General features: G+C 43.3%; 1 protein-coding gene across 3 annotated transcripts in view; it reads left to right on the top strand.

The window, feature by feature from the left end:
* Positions 1–24,515, top strand: part of ARHGAP32 (Rho GTPase activating protein 32) — a 1,359,293-nt gene that overhangs the window by 768,720 nt on the left and 566,058 nt on the right. For all 3 annotated transcript variants that reach the window (XM_086956893.1, XM_086956892.1, XM_086956894.1), the window contains 2 exons: positions 14,727–14,804; positions 15,512–15,593. In XM_086956893.1, coding sequence (XP_086813019.1) covers positions 14,727–14,804; positions 15,512–15,593 — 160 coding nt within the window. The remainder of the gene's footprint in view (positions 1–14,726; positions 14,805–15,511; positions 15,594–24,515) is intronic.

Here is a 24,515-nt window from a genome sequence, read left to right as displayed (position 1 = left end):
ACTACGGCCGACCTCCTTCACTCACTGGGGTTCTCCATCAACGTGCCGAAGTCACACCTGTGCCCCTCTCAGAAGCTCCTCTTCATCGGAGCGGTTCTGGACTTTGCGCAGTTTCGGGTTTCTCCCCCCGAACAGCGGGTTCGGGATATTCAGGCTCTGATTCCAGTCTTTCAGCCTTTATCCTGAGTCTCGGTCAGATTGACGCTGCAGCTCCTGGGCTGATGGCCTCCTGCATCCTTCTGGTGCATCACTCCAGGTGGCAGGTGCGGGCTCTGCAGTGGGACCTGAAGTTTCAGTGGGCACAGCATCAGGGCAATCTGTCCGACCACGTCTGGATCTCGGAGGACACTACAAGACAGTTGCAGTGGTGGCTCACGAACCGCAATTGGATCAGCGGCAGATCTCTCTCCCTACCCCAACCTGAGAACATAGTGGTGACGGATGCGTCCCTCCTGGGATGGGGGGACACATGGGGGAGAGGGAGATCAGGGTCCAGGCTCCACATCAACCTTCTGGAGCTGCGGGCGATCCGGCTTGCACTGAAGGCATTCCTTCCCTCTGTCCGGGGAAGTGTAGTGCAGGTGTTCATGGACAACACCACCGCCATGTGGTACTTCAACAAACAAGGCTGGGTGGGGTTGTGGACCCTTTGTCAGGAGGCTCTGCGCCTCTGGACATGGCTGGAACATCAAGGCATTTCCTTGGTGGTTCAACACCTGGCAGGTTTCCTGAACGCTAGGGCGGACAAACTCAGCTGCCGGTGCATGATGGATAACGAATGGCGTCTGAATTCAGACGTGGCGCAAGACCTCTTTCAGCAGTGGGGCGAGCCTTGGTTAGATCTGTTCGCCACCGAAGAGAACGCACAATGTCATCAGTTCTGATCGTTGGAATTTCCAAGGCGGCACTCGCTCGGAGGCGCTTTTCGTCACGAGTGGAGCTGCGGTCTGTTGTACGCCTTTCCGCCTATACCACTTCTGCCCTGAGTGCTGAAGAAGATCAGGCGCGACCGGGCCCAAGTCATCCTTGTGGCTCCGAACTGGGCACAAAGGTTTTGGTATCCCGAGCTACTCAGCATGTCAGTCAATCCCCCGATTCGTCTGCCTCTTCAGGAGGACCTTCTGTCGCAGCAGCAGGGGACGGTCCTCCACCCGAACCTGTCCAGCCTCCACCTCCATGCGTGGAGATTGAGCGGCGGCAGTTGAGGCCATTTGACTTGTCTCCTGAGGTCTGTGATATGATTCTGGCAGCCAGGCGTCCCTCCACAAAATTGGTATACGCCTGCAGGTGGAACAAATTTGTGGCATGGTGCACAGCAAAGACTGTGGATCCTCTCTCTGCCCCCTTTCAGAGGTTCTCCTCTTCCTTCTTTCTCTTGCCCAGCAGGGCTCTGCTCTGGACATTCTTAAGGGCTACCTCTCTGCCATTTCTGCCTTCTTGAGGCTTCGTGATCAGCCTTCTCTTTTCAAGTCTCCTGTTGTAAATAGATTCTTGAAGGGCATCACGCACATGTTTCCTCCTGTTCCTTTTTTGATGCCTCAGTGGGACTTGAACCTTGTTCTAACCTTTCTGATGTGCGCTCCTTTCGAGCCACTTCACAATTGCCCTCTTAGTCTTCTGACTCTTAAGACTGCATTCCTGGTAGGCATCACCTCTGCCAGGAGAGTGAGTGAGCTCCAGGCTCAATCTTCTAAGCCTCCTTTCCTTTCTGTCCATCTGGACAAAGTTGTTTTAAGAACGCGTCCTTCTTTCCTGTCCAAGGTGGTTACGGCCTTTCACATTGGGCAGTCCATTACCTTGCCCACGTTCTTTCCGCCACCGCATCCCTCGAAAGAGGAAGAGAGGCCCCACCATCTGGACCCAAAACGTGCGCTCTCCTTCTACCTTGATTGCACATGCCAGTTCCGGGTGGATGCCCAGCTCTTTGTTGGTTACGTGGGCGCAAAGAAGGGACGGGCGGTGCACAAACGAACCATCTCTCAGTGGGTCGCGTTGTGCATCAAGGCCTGTTACTCCTTGGCTAGAAAGGAGCCCCCTGTTGGGCTGAGGGCCCATTCCACTTGGGCCATGGCGGCTACTACTGCCCTGGGTCGGGGAGTCCCCTTGCAGGACATCTATCAGGCAGCTCTGTGGGCCTCGCTGCACAAATTTGCTAGACACTACTGCCTGGACAGCCAAGTCCGGAGAGATGGCTTTTTCGGCCGTTCCATTCTCCAGGACTTTCTGGTTTGATCTTGGTTCACCACCACCGGGGTTGGTATTGCTGGGGTATTTATTCTAAGGTAAGGAATCTAACACTAACCTGTTACTTTCAGATGCACAAGTTACTTACCTTTGGTAACAATATATCTGTAAGAAACAGTAGTTAGTGTTAGATTCCTTACCGCCCCACCCATCCTCCCCGTTCTGCGAACCGATATCTAGGGTTAGGGTCATCCCTTTCAGGGTCCTAGTTTCATGGCACCAGTGTCGGTCTCTGTCATGGCTCTGCGTTCCTGGCACTGAAAGCTATGTACAAGAATTGACGTCAGCACGCGAGGGCGGCGTCTAAGTACTCCGACGACATCATCCCGGCGCCACGACGCCGACGACGGACACGGAGCCGCAAACAACGCCTACCGACGCGCAGGGATACTGCTACCGAAAACTTTCCGGATCCAGTCTGACGCCTGGGGACATTCTAAGGTAAGGAATCTAACACTAACTACTGTTTCTTACAGATATATCGTTACCGAAGGTAAGTAACTTGTGCATATGGAGCAGTTCAGTAGGTGGTTTCCTACCTAGTTTTTTCAGCAAAAGTTGATAGTGCAGCCATAGACCTAGCGAAAGCTAATGTTTTAGCAGATATGGCTGGGGCCCACGAATCGTGATGATTAAAAAGCACACCAAGGTAAGAGAATTTTTTAGTGGTCTCTAGCTTTTTCTCGTCTATAAACATTTCAGGGGTCTTCTGCACCCCTTGCTTAAACCTCATAATATACTTCTTGGATATGTTTGTTTCTAGACCAAGGTTGCTCATAAATGTGCTACAAATTTCCAGGGCTCAATGGAGGCCATTTTGCATACGGGCCATCAATACGACTTCATCCGCATAAAGAAGTGCAGGAATAGGCCGTCCAACAGCGTGACGAAAATCTTTGCCATGGCGGAGCAGTGCATCTTCAAGTCCATTTATATATAAATTAAAAAGGAAGGGGGCCAGCACACAACCTTGTCTGACCTCCCCCTCCCTCCTGATTGGAAAAGGTTCTGTGCATTCTCCCTTCTGGCCAAAACGCACGCTAGCCGACGCTTCACTATACAAACGTCGGAGGAGCATAATAATTGGTGCGTCAACCCCCATCACCTCAAGGACCTCCCACAGTCTATTTTGCTTTACCGAGTCAAAGGCCGCGGTGAGGTCAACAAAGGCCATGTTTAAGCTGCCTTTTTTTCTCTCAAGTGTATTTACCAATTAGTATCGTAAGGTTCAAAGATTGTTCAATGGTGCCGAGGCTGTCACAAAACCCATGCTGCAGGCCGGACAAGATCTGTTTTTCCTCGGCCCAGTCTGCTAGACGTTCAAACAGAACCCTCCCTAGCACTTTGACTGTGGAGTCTAGGAGAGAAATAGGTCTATAGCATCCTGGGTCTTCATGGTGTTCCTTTTTGAAAATTGGTATTATTGTAGATTGTGCCCATGTCTGGGGGAGGGTGGATCTTACACTGGCATTGATAACATGTGTCAATATAGGCCCCCAGAGCGTGACATTGTGTTTATACAGATCAACTGGTGTCCCGTCAGGCCCTGATGCTTTGCTACCTGCGCTTTGTGCCAGGGCCTTGGTCACTTCCTCCAGGGTGATTGCTAAATCGGTATGTTCACGGTTATCACTATGGTAATCATCCGAATGCCTCCCTGAGTCCCCTTGATCTTGATAGAGCTTTGAGAAGTGGGTAACCCATGCTTCTTCAGTAATGGCTATCTCCACAGAGGGGTCCTTACATGGAGTTAGGAAGGGGGTTCTCATGACCTTCCAGAAGGCTGTGCTATCTTTCTGCTCGGCAGCATTATGTTAAGAGTCCCAAGCCTCGTTTCGGAGGTTTTTCTTTTTTCTTTTAATGCCCTTCTATAATCTAATCTGGCTTGAAGGACTTTGGGTAAGGATTTTGGCTTAGTATGTAGTGCCCTTTTTAAATTGGCATATGCCAGAGAGCATTTTTTATCGAACCATCCTGTGGATTTAGGGTGTTTACTAAACTGAACAGTTAATACGTTTTTAACCACCCTCATAAAATCTGCAGAGCAGTTCACTATCGTTGTATCCAAAGTATCCTCACGTAGACAGTTTTCTACCTTATGTTCACATTTTACTAATACATTTTTAGTTAGCTAGTCTGCATCAACCTTTGATCACTTTAAAGTGAATCTATTTACTTTATTTAATTCTACAGTTCCCAGCATACGAGTATGCAAATCAGGGCTATTTGGGAAGTACGCATGAGTCTTCCCAGAAAGAAGGGGTAATGATCGCTTATGGCGATGTCACCCACTTCAAAAGAAACGGCCAGATGCTCGTACGTGGGTGAGATCAAAATATGATCAATAATCGTGGCTCTCATTAAAGGTGGGCAAAAAGCCAACTGGCGTTGTCAGAATCTCATTTGCAAACCCAAGATCTAGTTTAAAGACGAGGTCATTAAATATTTCCCCCACCTTAGAGTGGTTAAAATGGGTACAACTATCTACATCATTAGAGGTACCACACACTCTGTAATCGAGATGATTACATAGGCCGCAATTAAAGTCACCCATCAATAGTGTCATGGTATCTATTCTTTTCCCGTTTGATATTTTTGTGACTGTTGCCAAGGTGCCTTTGGCTACTAGGTCAAAATCATTGTGGGAAGTATTATTATATAAATTAATCAACAATATGCGGTGTTTTGCTGTAAAATATAGCTCAACCCCATGAAAATAACTACTCCCTAGGTGGAACATGATCCTACTTGAGGGCAACTTATTAGATATATATGTGGAGATCCCACCTTTTGGCCTCCCTCCTAGCCCTTACACTGCTGGTGTACTGAATGTTCTGTAGCTATTGATGTGTATAGGTTCAGTTGCCCATGTATTCTGTAAGCCAAAGATGTCTACAGCCCCCACAAAAGCTTCCCAAACTGGGTTTGTGACCTTGTCACGTAGCCCGGAGATATTGCAGGAGACACCACTAAGCACCTTGTAGAGTCTAATGTTGTCGGAGGTGTAGTGCTAATCATTGTGTAGCAGCTAACAGATCCGTATTGGATACTATTTTTGTTCCTGATGGATCATCATTCTGTTCAGAGGAGTGCACTAACTCCCCCACTTATACATTGCTCTAGGCACTTGTGGTTTGGGGACCTAATTTGTTTCTCATTCCATGGTTGAACCATCTACTGAGTTGGTGACCAGGGTGGTAATTTCATCTGTATTATCTGAAGATGGTGCCAGTCAGTCCACCCCATCCAAACTATACAGGGGCTCAAAAAAGGTAAATGTTGGGACATCATATCTATATTGTGTGTAACCCCTATTCTTATCCAACCTTCTTTCCACCTCCGCATCCTTTAAAGGAGGAAAAGGGGCCCCACCGTCAGGATCCAAAAACGTGTGCTTTCCTTTTATTTGGATCGCACCAAACAATTCCAGGTGGATGACCAGCTTTTTGTTGGCTACATGGGCGCCAAGAAAGGTCAGGGTGTGCACAAACGGACCATCTCCAGGTGTTTCTGTGCATCAAAGCTTGCTATTCTTTAGGAAAGAAGGAGCCTCCAGTGTGACTGCGTTCCCATTCCACTAGGGCCACGCAAGCTACCACTGCTTTGGGACGGGGAGTCCCCCTCAATGACATCTGTCAGGCAGCTACGTGGGCATCTCTGCACACGTTCACATAACACTACTACCTGGACAGCCAAGTTCAGAGAGACGGCTTTTTTGGCCGTTCTGTTTTCCAGGACTTTCTGGTGTGAACTTAGTTCGCAAACCCACCTCGGGGGTTGGTATTGCTCGGGTATCTTTTCTAAGGTAAGGAATCTATAACTAACTGTTTCTTTCAGATGAACAAGTTACTTACCTTCGGTAACGATATATCTGTAAGAAACATAGGTTAGTCATAGATTCCTTACCTCCCCACCCTTCCTCCCCGTTCTGCAAACTGACTTCTAGGGTTAAGGACTTTCTTTCAGGGCTCTAGCTTTTTGCACCAGTGGTCAGTGTCTTGCATGGCTTTGTGCTTCTGGAATGGTAAGTAGTCTACAGAACTGATGCCAGCTCGCGAGGGCGGCGTCTATGTAGCTACTGCGACGTCATTCCGGCGACCACGTGCCAACGACGAACGCGGAGTCGACCGACGCCACCTTTCGAAGCGCAGGGGTACTGCTGACAAAAAGCTTTCCGCATCCAGTCCTTAGGGGCGATCCCACTGGTGTGCGAGTAGTGTGCGACCCCACCCCCAATTGTAATGTTAAATCTCCCTCAAGCAGTTGGCTGACGAGCCTAGGACCCCGCACCTGCGCGCCTTAGTGGTACTAAACTTGGCAATATTTGGCATCCACCGGCAACCCCAGAACATGGCCTAATCCCTGCTGATGAGGGGTAAATACCCCGAAACACGTGTCCAGGGATGGCGAAGAAAGTGAAGATAGCAGAGAATCGAAAGAAGATGCATCGCGGAACACAAACTACACTTACCACAGTCCTTAGGGGCGATCCCGCTGGTGTGTGAGTAGTGTGCGCCCCCACCCCCAATTGTAATGGCTCCTAGGGGTAATTCTAAGGTAAGGAATCTATAACTAACCTATGTTTCTTACAGATATATTGTTACCGAAGGTAAGTAACTTGTTCATCTCTACCTTCCGGCCCTCGCAGTGGTGTGTCATGACGTAACTAGTGTTAATGAAGGATGAGTGACTGTAACAGGAGTAACGGAAATTGCTGCAGTCATGGGTTGTGATAAAAGGGAAGAAGTAGGGGGTATGTTAACTGGGGCGGTAGGTGTAGCTGCGTCAGAGACTGATGCACCTGGCATGGGTTGTTTCTGATGGGGAACAATTTCAATTATCTATTCTGGGGCATCTGGTGGCGGGGATCGGGGCTCTAATAGGGTCTCCCTAAAAGGATCCCCATCTTCCTGAGCCACATAGGACTTATCAATTTGCAACCGGAATCTTCTGCCTTCGTAATCTATTCCTTTCTCCTGCTTGTCCCTATCGTAAGCTACAGCCTTTTGTGTAAGGGTTTGCATATTTATTTTTCTGGTATCTTTCTCCATTTTTAATCTTCTCTGCTTGGTCTCCTTCTGCCAAGTACGAAGGAAGTCAAACATAGACTGTCTACTGCGTCTTTTAAACATCTGTTCCTGGAGAAATCTTATATTTGTTCGTCAAAGGAGCCTGTCTAAGGCCACTGTAACTCTGCATTGTCCCTCATATATTTGTGCCTTAACGCACTAAAGATACTAGGGCCAAGGCCATGTTATATATACATTAGGACTACGTTCAGGAGGTGCAGGCTGGGATCCTTCCAACAGTGCATCTTTAGAACAAAAATTTAACAGCACAAACTCTTAATCTTACTGAAACCAGGCATTGCAAAGATGTCGTCTAATCTCTGCTGGAGTAGGTCATTTGCAAAGTCATTAACATTTTCAATGAAGGAGTATTCTACTTAAATGTTTTCTTTGTAATTCTTAACCCAGGAGATACATTCCTACCAAGCCAGTCTTGGCATAGCATCATTTGTGAACTGCATGATTTCTGCATTCGTCCTTCTAGTACTGATGATATTAATCCTTCTGCTATCATTTGTGCTTCAATGCAAAGATAACGATGGCCAGCATCTTTAAAACATTTTCCATGAATGGACATGACGTTGCAAATGGTGTTAAGAGTCCATTCGTAGAATGATTCTGTGGTACATTGCTTTATGCTTCCACACAATCTCACCTGCTTTTGCATAGAGAGCTTGATCCAATGGCCACTACAATTTTTGCCAACTCGGTAATTCCCTTATCAGCTCTGACTGTTTCAAAATTCCAGAAACAGTTGTCAACTCAGTTGCAGGTGCATTAATGGTGGGCAGGTAGCCAATGGAATCTTGCGATACACTAACTAGGTCTCTAGTACTGATGTCAAATACTGTTTAACTTGCTATTATCTGTGCGAGGCTCGCTTCTTGCCTTGTAACACCCCAGATTATGTCCTTATTTTGTCCATGCTTCAATTGGGCAACACATTCTGCATAACTTCGGTACTTGTCATTAATGGCTGAGGCCCAACTCATTCACCAGAAACATACATGAACAATTATTCAGTATTTGTGGTGGTCAATGTGCTTTTGTTTCTCAATGCTTGGTAGAGGAGCTTCAAAAGGTTGTGGTCCAGACAACTTCGGCTTCACAGCTATACCATTGAAGCAATGAGTTGTCCCCTTGCCAGTAAGTGTCTCTTTCAGCCTATCAATGTTATTCCATGCTAATTTAGTGAAGACATGAGCCAAAATGTCAGCTGGAAGAACAATTTGCTCATTTAAGCAAGCAGCAATTTGGTTTCCCATGACCAAGTCTGTTTAGAGTTCAAATGATTTCAACATTGCCTATCACTGTTTTTACAGCATATAGGATCAACAATTGCTTGTGGGGGGAGTGGGTGGGGGAGGGGTTCAGCTGGCCTTTTGTCACTGCATGTGTAATTTCCAGACTGAATGATTGCATAAGTAAGACTACCCTTTTGGACGGCTTTGTGTTTTCTGGATCTCCAGTCAGAAGTCCTAATAGGAACTTTTTAAGGTAATCGGGCACTGTAAAGAAATCTGTATTAATGTCTGATGGATGATTTGGTCATGGTGTTATGTTAAGTTGGTTTTAATCATTGTTCTTGAGTGCGATGATGTTTGATCAATGATCTAGTTCATGTGTGCTGCCTCAACCTTTAAAACTGACAATTCTCTTTTCAAACTCTGGTTTTAACTTACAATGTCCTATCAGGTTGGGCCAATACTTTCCCTTGGTGTTCTGGAAATATATGGAGGCTGTCACCAAACTTAAGAGTCCAATTTACTTCAAATATGCTTCTTGGTTGATTCGTCTAGTCTCTGTATTCCCCTGCATGTCATGAGGGTTTAAAGGATTTCAGTTAGTCATCACCCGTATTACCTCTTTGTTAGGAATAATCATAGTTCGAATGCATTGAAATAGTTCATCACATGCTTTATCGCTCATATTTTTGTAGTGATCATCGGTTTGAATGCTAGATATATGATCTTCCTCCTTTGCTTTAAGCCTTGTATAGTTCCTATAACAAGATGCATGATAATGGGCTTCTGCAGCTACCATGTCCCCACTACAAACTGCTAAAATCTTTGAATCACAATTAATGGCTGCACACTCCTGAAGCCTTTTGTCAACTCTGAGCTCTGTGGCCTTCAATTAATTTCTCACACATTGATGTTCCCTTGAAACATTTTTATCTTTCAACAAATTATACATTCTTCAGCATACATGTTTGACTTTAATGATGGACAGGCTGTGCTTGTTTCAGTCTTCTTCATGGTGATGCATGGTCATTAACCACGAGCTCTGGAAAAAGAAATGAATGAAAACATTTATAAATTTTACTTGGTGTACTTAATATAATCGTAGGTACTATTATAATTGTTATCATTGTATATGAGCACATTTATTGCAATTGTGATTTATTATAACACATTTCACAATAATAAAAAGTATTGAAACATTTCCATTTACATCAATGTATCTTGGGAGAGGAGTGATAACATACAAAAGACAAATAAATGACTTGCTAACACAGATTTTCCATCTCTAGGTGTCCATGCCTTGCCATTAAATCATATTAGAACCCATCTCCCCAAGTGGTACCAATAACATGGTTGACTCAAGTCCTATGAGGCTTCCACCAGGCCATGAAGTTTCTTACTCCCTCAACTGCTTCTTCATACAGCAGCAGAGTTTGCTGTCACCTAAGACTATATAGTTAAGGGCATGCACATTATTTCCCACAGATACCACATTAACCGTTTGTCTGATGTAATCAAATGTTACAGGGGTGGATCCCCATCCATTCACAGACATGGGGTGGAACTGAAATGCTAGATTCGTGTGTTTGAGGGATGGGAAGCAAGACTTCCACAAGGTGAGGGAAATGATGTAATGTTACTTTGAAGGGCAAAGTCAATGAAAAGGTCATACTGTAAGAACTGACAATAGGAATGAATGAGAGCTGCAAGGAAATACAAGTAAACTTCCTTATAGCCAAATAAACAACAGTTTCCTTGATTTTTATGGAGCAAGAAAGAGTAAACAGTGATAACCACTGATTTTTACAATTTTTAAAAAACATTGGAAAACGCTGAAAACTTCCATCAGAATTTGAAACCAATAGAAACTAAAAATAGGAATGCATACATATACCTACCCCTTATGTTCACCCATTTCTTATCTTAACCCTATATTTTGCCCTAATCCTACTACTCCTGGTCAACTTTAATTTTTGAGATTCTCCTCTCTCACTCTTTGTGTTCACACTTTATTTTTGTTTTGTTTTTTAAACCATTTTTATTTCCAAGGTAAGTAATATTTTAAACAGGGGGTTTCAGAATAGTCAATTACCAGTCATTAAGTTCAGAGCAGTTTGACTATTCTCTTCAGGGCACTTTAATGTATTTAATATATGCGCTGCACTTTTATTACTCCGAGAGACCAATAATGGTATTTTGTGTTTGTGTAATGCCATCTTTGAATTTCATTTTAGTCCTGTCTTAGCTGTCTTGAGGAAAAAGGCATGTGTTTTTGGCCTGGTAAGGTGGGTCACGGAGGTAAGGTTTTGAATCTTATACTGAATTAGATGTCCTACGTTTGAAGGCAGGCTAGGTTGACTCACACTTTAATTATTCTAAGTTCTATTAATTTAGTTCCATTTTGATGGGTCAAAAGTATTGCCTAATAATTCCAACACTTCAAAATAAAAATTGGTGTACCATGTGATATACCTTAATTGCCATTACCCATTAAAAGGGATGGCTACTTCCCTCGCCATAGGTTCATTGCAAAGGGGGCCCCCAACAAATTCAGGCCACACTGCAGGGCAGGGATGACTACCCCAGTTAGGTGGATTGTTACAAATAGCCAACACAGCAGGGGTTGCTGGGCAAAACGAGCTCTTATATCCGCTAGGAGTATGCCCGTTTCCAAGGCAGAGTACATCTTCAGAGGTAATATGCGGGCCTCCGAATGCCGACCTAAGGATGGAAGGGACGGTCAAACTACCTGTGAGTGAGGCGGGGGAGGTCCGAGTATCCCTGGTACTGCTGGAGGCAACAACAATACTCCTCATAGATTTTTGAAGGTTCTAGTATGGAATGTTGCTGGGCTCGCCAAATTGTTAGTAGATCCTGACTGGTGTTTCTTTATGGATCTTCAGGATGTGATCCTATTCGAAGAAACCTGGAGGTTACATACCCCCCACAGGAACAGGTTTTCCTCATATCGTGCCACTAGAAAAGAACGGGGGAGGCCTTCAGTAGGTCTAGCAATCTGGGTCAAAAATGTGCTGGGCTTTAGAGTTAAGCAGGTCCATGTAGATTCCCAAGACATTTTAGTAGTAGATTTGGCTCTCCACAGTGGCTGGAAATCCAGGATCTTTAATGAATACAATAGAGTCGCTCATGGCTCGGAGGAAACTAGTGCTATTCGTTCCCTAGATCTTGCATTAACTGAACTCCTTGTTAACATACCAGCTGTAGTCACTGGCAATTTTAACTGTACTTTTGAGACACTCTGCTTTGCTCCGTTATATCTGACTGAGGAGTAGGATTGTAAGTGGCAAATCCCTCAGCGTGATCTTCCCTCAGTGAGATGGACAAAGAGAAGTGGCCAGGTGCTGGCCCTCACCCTACAGCATTATCTGAGAGCCACTAATGGAAGGACGAAATCTGACTTAATGGGCGAAACTACCTTTAATAGACCTGGCCACGCCAGTAGAATCGATTATTGCCTGGTAGCTAATGAACTTTGCCTGACTGTCCATGATATGTTGGTAGGTAAAAGAACAGACAGCGACCATAATGCCCTTACTTTTACCCTTTAAATCAGGGTGATCAAGAACTTGGTGTCAAGATCAGGCCTGATCTTGGTGCCCTATCTATCTCCAACAACCAGAGGACAATTAGATGGAACTGGGTAAAGCCCAATCCAAGGGCCCTGGAAACAGTTAAAGGCAAGGTTCTTTGGTGGTGGAAGAACTGGCCCAAAAACACAACAACGTAGTCTTGACGGAACTGGGCACTCGCCACAACCTTCTGTACAACAAGATTAGAGATCTGTTGAGCAAACCGTGTTCAGACCATAATTCGGATTAAAAAAAGCAACAGTCTAATAGTGATCCACATGCAATGTGGTATAAACAGGAATGTAGGAAAACTAAGGGGGATCTGGTACAGACTGTTAAATCTAAAATGTTCCCTGAGGTAATTACCTGTCGAGCTAGATATAGACAAGCTATAGAGCTAGCTAAGAGAAACTGGGAAGACTCCTTATGGTCCTCACTGCACAAGGCACTAACAGAGATGCCAAGACCTTTTGGAAAAAGGCGGCCCAATGGCTGAAAGTCAATAGGACTGCATTGGAGTTCACTGTTCAGCCTGACAAATGGGTGTCTCACTTCGAACGTCTCTATGCGGTGGACAACTTAGAGTTAGAAGACTCTATATAAAAGGGTGGATGGGCTCATCAGGAGCAGATGATGCTCTAGTCTTCTCTCTCGCAATTCACTCATGTGTCCCTGCTATGGCTCCCTGCCTGATACATTTCCAAATGATCTGTGCAGGGAGGGCCAAACAGGTGCTGGGGTTTGTACATTAACATGCTAATGAACGCCATTACACTGGGCATGGAGATTCCACCATTGTGGAAACAGGCTGAAATAGTGCCAATTTACAAGAAGGGCAATCGAGCGAACCCTGCTAGCTATAGGCCCATACCTCATTGACTCTCTCCAGAAGGTCTTTTGCAAGCAGATCGTAGCAAAAATCCAGGATTGGATCATAGAGAGTCTGGTATTATTGGCGACTATCAAGCTGGGTTCCCTGCAGATATTAGCACGGTGGACCAGGCTTTCCACTTCCTCTGTCGATATTGTACGGAAGTGACCATCAAAGGTGGGAAATGATATGTAGCCTTTGTTGACCTTCAATCCGCATTCGGCGTATTCCCTGAGCCACCCTCTGGAGAGTGCTGAAAAAAATGTGTTTACCTCACAACCTCCTAGACATCCGAATCAGATTGCATTCATCAAATGCAGCCCCTACATTATTAATTTCTAAATCCCCACAAGGCCTCCAATTATTGCCAAAAGATTTTCTAAGATTTTGCAAAGAGTGGGGTTTGGTTTTCAATGAGGCCAAAACCAAATATATGTCTTTTTTTACCTAGCGAAACGCAAAACCTAATAATGAAAGTCTTTTTGTAGGAACCACCCACTTGGAGCAAGTATCCGCTTTTGATTACCTGGGTATTAGCCTCACACCTATCCTAAATTGGGCTTCCCACATTGACAATGTTAATCTAGCAGACTGACCACATTTCTAAAATTGCAACATCAAAAGTGGGGGCCTCTATATGGGGCAGAACTATTGGGTAGGGGAAATACAAACTGTCTTATTGCTGTAGAAAATAGCTTTATATCTCTTTTAAACTTACCCTCTAGGACCTCTTTACCTCCATTATACTTGGATTTTGCCCAGAAACAACTGACTCACAAGCTTGATTACAAAGTATTTTATGTTCTGGCATCGCCTGTGGTTTGTTGATGAGTTAGTTTCATATATAGCAGCATTGACTGGCCTTTTGCACTATTCCCAGATACATTCGATCCCCTGGTTCAATTCTTTGAGAGGCCTACTCCAGTGTTTAGGGCTGTAGTCTTATTGGTTAAATCTGGAAAGTATATTGTTAATATCAAAGGCAAGGGTCAAATCGATCTACTGGGAAAAAGTCATGGATAAGGAATCCTCTAATCTGGTGGGTTCCTTGCCCAGGGTTTTTTTTTAGATTTTAAGCTAACTTCAAGTTATGAAGAAACAGTTGATGAAATTGTGCCTCATCTGGCTCGCAAACTATTTGTTCAATTTCGTTATAAGACTCTGCCAAACAAACTGTTTGGCTGTACATGGAGCCGTAATATTTCTCTGGATAATCTCTGCCCATCCTGCAAATCAAGTGCAGAACCTTTAGTCTATTGCTCGTCTTTTGTCCTCACTATCAAAATCTGAGGGCCAAGTGGATTATTCCTCTGTACAGACTGGTTGGTCCCAGCCGTTACTTGGAGGTGCTAAGAATGTTCTCTACCGATACAAGCAGGTTAATTGTTTTTTCCCTGGCTAAATTCTGCTATGCTCTTTAAATAATGCGCGCCAAATGCATTGTATGACATACTCCTATATTTTTATTGTATATATTGTATTTTATGATGCCTGTTACTGTATATTTGTTATGAGGTGCTATGTACTTTTTAATATCTATATACGATCAAAATAAAGTTTTTATGACTAACTGAAATATAAAAAAAGCTATTGTAATTACGACACATGTCTTAATTGTATTTTGTCTTTAATGCAGCATATTGTTTTGGACGGGTGAATACATCTTTCTTTAGTTGTACAACTCTAATGTGACATTTATATTTTGCAGGTGGGTGACATAGTGTCGGTCATTGACATGCCTCCGAAAGAGCTCACTTCCTGGTGGAGGGGAAAACATGGATTTCAGGTAGCAATCTGGGAAGAGAAGGTTGGGGTATATGGGCCTCCAGAATTAGCCCCATTTTTTCATGTTATGGGTCTGTTAAAGAGGCACATAACATCTTTCATTTCTGGTCTCTAAATTAGTGAACATAAATCTGCTATCTGCCTGCAGCGTACTTTTGTTTGCAACCTGGTTATAATTTTGTCTTTTATTGAAATCATTTTAATTACTATGGTTTGGCAAAGATATAATTCTTGCATTTGCAATAATTATACTAACCATTCTTGAGACTGACCATTGCTAACGTTTTAGCTGTACTTTCGTGGAGGCTTCTAGTAAATAGCTTCTGGTCGATACCAATCGAAAATATTAACATGAGAACTGTTACATCAGATGAACATTTCAGAATCCACAAAAAAAAGTGTCCCCACTCTCCCATCAGCCTGTAGGACTTTAAAGGCAGTGGTGACTGAAACCGTGATTAGCACAAAAAAAGAACTTCCTCTCATCTTGACCGACTTTCTCTCGGTCAGTATGCGCCCCCTTGTGGTGACAAAGGTTGGACAGTGAACATGGCTCAACTTGATCAGGATAATGTACCCCCTCTATCTCGAAGGTACAAAAACAGAACTAAAAAATAGAAACTCTGCGTACAATAAATGGCGTTGCTAGTTAGCATGTGTGCGTATTCAGTGTGGCCTGGCCTTCATCCCCTTTCCTCTTTGTTGCAGGTGGGCTTCTTTCCAAGTGAATGTGTCGAGCTAATCAACGACAAGGTTCCTCAGTCGGTAACCAACTCTGTGCCAAAACCTGGTATGTCTCGCAAAGAATGGCCTGTTTATTTTATGTGAAAGAAGCTGCCTTGTCTGCCGTCCAGTGTGACTTTCGTTCAGCATCTAGTTCATAGTTGTCATACTCCACGTGCTCCTACACCCTCTCTCATTTTCATCACTCCATGCATCTATTCCTTTATTTCTCTCAAATCTCTTGTCTAGATTCTCTTCACTCCCCAATGAATACATGTAATCTGAAGTGATCTTCGTTGCGTTGGTTTAGCTGTCAGCACTAGATGCACAGTAATACTGCTTGTTGTAATAAATACTTCTAGTTCTATAAAGACTCTTTCCTTAATGTACTTGGCAAAAAATATTTGCACGCTACTCGCACATGTAGGCATCAGGATTTATAGATTGTAGTCGAGAAACATTCCAATGCTTCTTTACCAGCTTATATTTCTGTCCAATTCATGAGAGGTATATGTTTATGTCTGTCTGCTTTTTTATTCTTTATTTTGGAAGTTCCAGCAATTTGCTGCCGGACCACTGTGCAAAAAATAACAATGATTCCCTAGGAGTGGGGTGCGGGGCGTGGGCGGTGGTAACGGGATATACGCCTAAACCTCCGTGGCTAAATGTTATCATCCAAACTAATTGGATAAAGTCATAACGCACGTTTAATTCAAAGCATTGTTTACTATATCAGGATATCCGGTGCAGCAAAAACTATGCAGTGAAAGCGAGCATTGACAATTGTATGCCTGGTGATACATGGGCATGCATAGATCATCATGCATGCATGCACTTATAGAGTATTCAGCCTCCAGGGGGCTTTTCATCAAACTTTTCCTTTTTTTTTCTCTCTCGTTTTTTAAAAAATTTCTTTGATGATTTTGCACGGCATTAACAACATGCATTTGCAGTGCTTTTTTTCTCAAGGGCATTGGTCTTTCCTCTTGGAAAACATGTTTAGCGAACATGTGCTTTAATCTTATACAACAAACTTGGTGGTAGTGTTCCTCATAAGAGAAAACGTCCGCACCTAATGTTAATGTTATTCTCACTGGATACGTTATACGTGAGTTATCAAAAAGAGGTGCACTGAGAACTTGATAGTACACCCACCACCAGGGGTGTTTGAGCAATGCAACTTAATGCAAGTACCAAGAATTACGAGAACCACCAAGTTGCGCAAGCACCCTCTTCAAAGTTCATTCTAAGAGAACATTACTGTAGAAAAGTAGTTTTAAATTTCCTCTCCCCAAGGTTATTATATCAACATCAGTCAATGCTTCAACAGGAGTTTCAAAGTATGGATCCAAAGCCAAGTCTTGTGCTTCACATTCTTTATTGATCAAATATGTTAAAAGTTTCCCAGCTTTACACTGCCGACACGTGTTTCGCCCTCTCCAGGGCTTTTTCAAGGCTATCTTAGTTGTTTTATGCTTGTCTGGCGTCAAAAAAGGACTTTAGAACGTTTGGGTAACGTCAAGGCGTCGATGTATGAGAATCCTATTGGGTGTCTTGATCACAGCGAGCTATTCCAATAGTCGGTTCAATCTATGATGTCACCTCGTTGAGTGTTATACGCACATAAGGACAGTAGTAGAAAAATGTCTTGGTAAGATTGTGCGACTCGCTGGGTGGAGAATAGTCTCGTCTTATTAGAATAAAGGAGCTAGAAGACCTTGATAAGTCCTCTGTTAGATCGCCGTCGGCGCCAAATCTCCACAGGGGAGATTTGGCGCCGACGGCGATCTAACAGAGGACTTATCAAGGTCTTCTAGCTCCTTTATTCTAATAAGACGAGACTATTCTCCACCCAGCGAGTCGCACAATCTTACCAAGACATTTTTCTACTACTGTCCTTATGTGCGTATAACACTCAACGAGGTGACATCATAGATTGAACCGACTATTGGAATAGCTCGCTGTGATCAAGACACCCAATAGGATTCTCATACATCGACGCCTTGACGTTACCCAAACGTTCTAAAGTCCTTTTTTGACGCCAGACAAGCATAAAACAACTAAGATAGCCTTGAAAAAGCCCTGGAGAGGGCGAAACACGTGTCGGCAGTGTAAAGCTGGGAAACTTTTAACATATTTGATCAATAAAGAATGTGAAGCACAAGACTTGGCTTTGGATCCATACTTTGAAACTCCTGTTGAAGCATTGACTGATGTTGATATAATAACCTTGGGGAGAGGAGATTTAAAACTACTTTTCTACAGTAATGTTCTCTTAGAATGAACTTTGAAGAGGGTGCATGTGCTTTAATCTGGTTGCTTCAATGCTGTAACAAATGACACTTAAGGAGACTTTGTAGAGGCACATGCTTTTGAAAAGTGAATGAAAATTACTACAGAGCTGTGCCTAGCCACAATGGCTCAGAATCCTTTTGCCAGGCTGAGACTGCATTAGTAACACATAAATTGTCTGGTATCTGCTGATGCTGGGAAACGTTTGTGGCCTTTTGATAGGTGTGGTAGGGATTTTGTGAAGCACAGTGTATGAAGTTAACCTGTATTTAGGGGATGTTCATTGTCTTCGCCTTAGAAGAAAACCAGACTTAATTGTAGTCATCCAAGTTGCAGGTCTCACTTTGAGAGAGTCACGTTTTTTAAGGCTATCCCTTCTAAATATGCTAATTTGTGATGTTGCAAGTAGCTTGGTATAGCAGTGATAAAATATGGCGATCCCCCATAGTGCACCGGTGTGAAACTTCTGTATAAATGTAGATGTCAGGTGAGGCGGAAAGGCATTTAGAAGACAAATGACGCCAAGCTTATCAAATATAATCCAAGCATGGATAAGTGTATTTTGCAGGAGTGTTTGGATGATGGCGAGAGGGCACTGAAGAGATACCTGTGCCTGTTGAACCTCCTTGTTTTAGACAAGCGGCATGATTTTTTAAAATGTGATGCAACCCATCTGAGAGTATTTTTTTGTGGTATCAGACTGACATCAAAGCTGCTGATATTCCCATTTGGAGGGGTCAGTTGCTTAACCTGATACAGTAGGCTTACAGTAATCAGTGTGGTTACAGGGAACTGTAGGTAGTAACCTTTGGTCATTGTTCCATGTGATATTTGAAACTGTATCATCAGTGAGAGAACTTAAACGATCTTCAAGACCACGGTTTAAATTCTATGAATATTTGATTCCATTGTACCCTTGAGGTGAATGTGCAGCCTGTAACAGAAACATCTATTATTGAACCTGCTAGAACTGAAAAGTCCCTTGCAGAGTGACGACGTGTAGCCCTAACCAGAGGGCCCACCAACAGCAGTGATGCCTGGATCTCTGATGCTGATATTTGCTCTCATGGGCAAATCTGGATCATGCGTTTGCACCATGACATTGGTCTGTCTCATGGATTGCTCTCTTTTAGGAACGGGAGGTGCGTCCAAAGCTATAACTTCATAGTGGTGCAAGATTGTTGCCTTTGTCAGGAGTTAAGCGGCACAAGCTCAGTGATAGCAGCATACTGTGTAGTGATCGGTAGAAGTGAACAGGCCTTTTTAGGTTTAGCCTAGGCAGCACATGCTCTGTCTCCCAACATGCTGTATTCTGTACATGGGCTTTCAGACTTCCCCCAGGTTCTGATTGGCTTTTGTCAGTGTCCTTTAAAAAACATTGCTTCTAATTGGCTAATAGTTCCAGCTTGTCCCACTTTTTTTTCTCAATTGTTGACTACCAGGGATCGCCCCCAGGATTTGTCCTCTTTCACTTGTGTTATTATATGTGCTGTCATTTAAAAAAATAAATTCCTTTGACACAGAGCACTTCCAGTGTGGCATGCCGTGCTTTACTTTGACACGGAGCACTTCCAGTGCGGCATTCCGCGCTTTACTTTGACACAACACTTCCAGCGCAGCATGTCGTGCTTTATCTTAAGAATAGCGGCTGTGCCTTTCTTTTGTTTAGCACAGCGTGACTTGCACACCTCTGCTTAATTACGCATATACACTTTGCTGTTCCTGTCAACTAATAGTCGCGAGAGGAGCTTACTTGCTCTGTATGAAAAGCTGTGTCATAGACTTCAGTTTCGTGTGAAAGTCCTGGAAAGGGAACCGATCAATATCACGGGAGTGCACTCTTCCATAAAGTGGTCGACTTTGGCTTTTTGAGACAATCATAAGATATGCTCAGGTGACTTGTATCACATTGTGTCTGGTCTGTCCCAGAGCTAGATTTTCATTTCCTCGTCTTACCCCAAATCTGAGCTTTCGCTTAGCTGACCTACTGGCACCTCGCACACCAAGTCATTCTTTTAACGAGGCATACCACATTCTGCAACCACACCTAACGCATCTTTTTACTACACCTGCTAGCTCCACTCCTGTTCAACTTACACATGACCAGTATTATTGTCCTCATGCCACCCACGGTGGCCCTGAGTCCCAACTCTGGCTCCATCACCAGCTTGTTTTTGTTTGCAGTTGTTCGTCGCCAACTGTTCTTGGCTCCGTCAATTGTTGGCTGTGAGATTTCCTTCAAGCAGTCGAGGGTGGTATGAATCGCGGGTGGGGGGTGCACAGGAAGAGTGTTATTTTTTTTTTTAAACGGGGAATGGGAAGAAGCTTTGCAAGACTATTCCTGCGACCAGGACTGGAGGCTAAGGCCTGCCAGTCTCCCGTCTGGGTAAGGGGACATCTCCCAGGGAATCCAAGACCACCTGCACCTGGAGCGTGGAACACCAGTGCCTTTTTGCTTGCAAAGACCATTTTTCCCTATGAGGAAGAGAAGTGTGCTACAAAGCGAGGTCCAGGGAAAGATCCTGGCGATTTGATCTCTGAAGCCAGGTTTGAGGAGACAGCTTTTGCAGCGATCGCGTTGAAGCCCATGTGCAAAGGGAAGTTGGCGACCCCGTATGCCAGATGTGGCTACCATGAAGGTTACTACAGCGCCTGTTTGGCCGTAGCCCGTGTGAGGAGTGCAGTCGGCAAACCCATATGCTCAGTAGGGCTGTTGTGAAGATGACTGCCCAGCCGAACAGGCTGTAGCCCATGTGTGGAGTGAATTAGGCAACCCCATATTACAAGTAGGGCCACCATAAAGATTGCTGCTGTGCTAGTTGGCTGTAGCCCTTGTGCGGAGGTAGGACGGTGGACCCTGTATTCCAGGTGGGGCCACTGGAAAAAGGCAAAGAGTATGGTGTGGTTGATACTGTCATCATGAGGAAGAAGCCTGCTTGGTAACCGGTGTGGGCCCAAGACCCAACTGAGGATATGCAACATGAGCGTCCTAACCGCTCACAAAACCCAGTACCACCTGTGGGGAGGATCCAAGGAAATGTACTGTCATTGAAGTAGCATCAAGGACACCTGGCCCCGCAGGACCACGTTGAAGGAACACGAGGACACCCAACGCTGTCCTTGTATGGTAGCATGGGCGATACTCACCGGAGACAGTTACTGCACTCTCTATGCCCCTTGAGAGTGGTGCATGGGGAATAACTACTACTGCTAGCAAGAGGGAACTGGGACTCAGAAACCCCCCTGTTTAAACAATAACGCCTTGACCTCAGGTATTGTTTGTGAATACCATATTTTACGTTATGTTGGTATATAAATATTCCTTTCTTCATAAAAGCAAGTATTTGACTAAACACTCCTATATTGCTGCTATTTAACGTATTTTTAGATGTGGACCTGTGTTCACCCCCTACTGTGGCTGCCTCCCTCCCCTCCCTTGGCCTGTGAAGCCTTTGAATTCTTGATTGTGCTGCTACCACTGCTAGTCAGGGGTTGAAAGGCTATTTGGCCCAGTTGCTTAGGATTCATAGTAAGTGGGGCCCCAAGCATTAAAAACTACATTTTATTGTATGTATTGCAGACCTAGCTACAAGTCAGAACCTTCGTAGTATGCCATTGTTCAAGAGTGGTGGGCGGAAAAGAGTATGGACAGAGTGATTCTAAAGTAAAGCACAACTAGATATAGAGTGGAGGCAGTTAACAACTTGTTAGCGCAGGAGGAAACACTTTCTGAAAGGAGAACTGCTCATACTGAATTCTCAAGGCGCAAAGCAGCCGGGATCTGTTTTTCAGGTTCTCATTTTCTGAACTTCAGTGATTTCAAGATTAAGATGGAAATAAGTTTGTATAGATCTGTAACCACCAGTAACAGGTTTCTTTTTTTTTTTTTTAATGATTGTCGCAGGTTGGTAGCATTGTAAGCTGTGCAAATAATCTTGAATCAGTCTAGCTTTATCAGGCTCGGGGTTGTATGGTCAGATTTATTAGCTCCTTTTATGAATCTAGCTGCTCAATGTGAAACAGCTTTTTCTTGGGCTACTACGATTGTGCAAACCTGTCCAATGTAAACATTGTCTCCATTGAATTGTGATAGGAGTAATGTTTGAACTTCAGTTCAAATTTCTTCTTCTGGAATAGAGGCTTTGAAAATATTTTTGTAATATCACTTTTTGCAATGCAGTTCGAGGTAGATGTCCAAATTGAAGCCAAGACGCATTATTCTTAATCAGGACACATTGTTGCGCAAGGTCTGGATATGAGAGGAAGAACCACCAGAAGAAAAAAGCATGAATTCTATTTTGTTGGAGTTATTCGTAAATTAGAAGCCTCCCAGCGCTTTGCTTCATCTAGTTAAGATTTCAAGATGCTTTCATCAGTGAAGGCAACTTTAAGTTAAAGGGCGAGTGTTATTTGCCTATTGATGTTCGAGCCCACCAGTCAAGTTTTGTAATTTTCCAGTACCTGGTAAGAGACAGTCTGCACTGCAGTTCTGCCTTATTCATTCCTAATAATAAGGTCGGGGGGGCTGGCAATGTGGCAAACTAGCTCAAGAGCAACCCCTTTTTTATTTAATAAGCTTTCCCAGCAAACGAAGTCCGGATAAAGTTCTCATTTTTGGAATGGCGTCAATGGCAGCAGCTAGTGAGCAAGCGTAACGTTTTGTGAAGATCATGGCATCAATGTCTCTGGATTTGGTGAGGCTTTCAGAATGTATTTCCATTTATAGGGATTTTGATTAGGTGATCAGAGATGCATGGATGAATCCAGAACACTTTGATAAAATGTTTGCTTGAGGTATTTCATTTGAGTACCAACATGCTGATTTAATTTAACTTTACAGATTTCATTTTTTATGCCATTGATCCTATATAATACCTGAAGGGTCTGCACTAGAACAATTCACGATGGATTCTACTTCACTGGTCGGAGATATTTCAGTCAACTAATCTAACATAACTTAAAATAGGATTATGGATGCATTGTTTTGTTCGTCCTCTTCGTGTTATTAACATTGGCATTGTCCTGAAGGAATGGCAACATGGTCTGGCCGGTCCCAATGCATAGGGGTGACGCTCAGTTAGATTATTTCTGTGTGTACTGTCAAAGCCAGGTATGTCCTGTGCGAAATGTAAAAGAAGACAATTGCGAAGCGCCATGAAGAATTACCTGATTTTTAAGAACATTATTTGGCATTAAAAAATGCTTTCAACTTTGGATCATTAGAGTTTTTCGAGTGTACTTTTAGATCCACTAGAAATATGTGCATACCAATGTGAGGTAATAAGTTGTTGAGATACACTTTGAAGTGACATAATATAACATCCAAAATATTTAGTAGGTAGCATTTTAGGAATGCTAACAGTCAAAAATCACATCACATGTATGTATTTTTGACCGCAAGAAAATAATTGAAGAATCCCAGTTTAGCAAGGATCAATTAGAACATTTGTCCATTGTTACATCAAATATGATAGATTAATCATAAATTATAGCTTCTGAAAAATACACTGATCTTTTATAATTCTACAAAAACTTTGGAATAGCTGATTATCTGTCTTATGGCCTAAACCCTAGATTGCAGTGTAGGTTGTTAAGGTTTTCATTTCGTGTGTGCCTGAATGATCATAATTTATATGTTTTGATAAGCAGTTGCCAATGCCGTTGTGGCTCATTTATTGCTTCTGTCCATCCACTTAAATTGCACTAAAGATTTACCTGATACCAGTTACCAACAACGTTGGGATAAGATCTGTGCATAGAGCATTTGGACATTTGTTAGAATTGGGATCAAGGATAATTGCCTTTGCCGTGGCTTTATCATTTTATGCAAGTAGTAAGTGATTTGTGAGATAAACTTTTAGTATCCTTATGTTTACGGTTGTTCAAGTTTTAGTTCAATGTATTAATTGTATATATTGTTAATTATCAAGTTTTTGTGTGTGACAGTCTAATATTTTTTTACACATATATATATATATATATATATATATATATATATATATATATATATATATATATATATATATATATATATATATAGACACACACACACACAAACACACATATATATATAACTACTAGTAGAGATTTACATCAGGGATTCAGCTAGATGGCAATTCTAATAGTATTTTTGAACAAGTATGTCTCCATCACTGCATTTGGGAAGTCTGTTTTTGTGAATAATGGTGGAGCCGCTTGGGAGTAGTATGTCCGATGAGGGAGGGTAAAAGAGAACAAAGTTTCAACGCATGCCCTTGGGTTGATTTTAATAGAAAACATTTCTGTGAAAACAACTTAATGCTGGGAGTGGAGAGGAGTAAGTAATGAGGTGGATGAAGATATGCTAGTGCATACTTTTCCATGGTGTGGTATGCAGATGGGGATGATAAGTGGTAAGTTTTTTGACAGAGATATGGCAGATGCTGGGTGACGAAGGAGAGCTGCCGGAGGAAGTATTGCTTATAAGGTGCGAAACGGGATGCAATTGGAAGTGAAGACTGCTAAGGAAGTCAGGTAATCCATTTGTGGTATGTCTGAAACCAGTTAGGAAATGGCTACAGTAATATGTGATCTCTACTCAGTATTTTTATTATGTTGTTAAAGCAAGTTATCAGATTAATACAAAATATTTTCCCCAATGTAGAATGCAGTCAAGCCTCACCTGACATGTTGTGCAGTGTAATGGTGCACTGACAAC

Source organism: Lissotriton vulgaris, chromosome 2_1, assembly GCF_964263255.1.
Source record: "Lissotriton vulgaris chromosome 2_1, aLisVul1.2, whole genome shotgun sequence".
Taxonomy (NCBI): Eukaryota; Metazoa; Chordata; class Amphibia; order Caudata; family Salamandridae; genus Lissotriton; species Lissotriton vulgaris.
The sequence above is the reverse complement of the archived record's forward strand: the minus strand, read 5'-3'. Positions and strand labels throughout refer to the sequence as shown.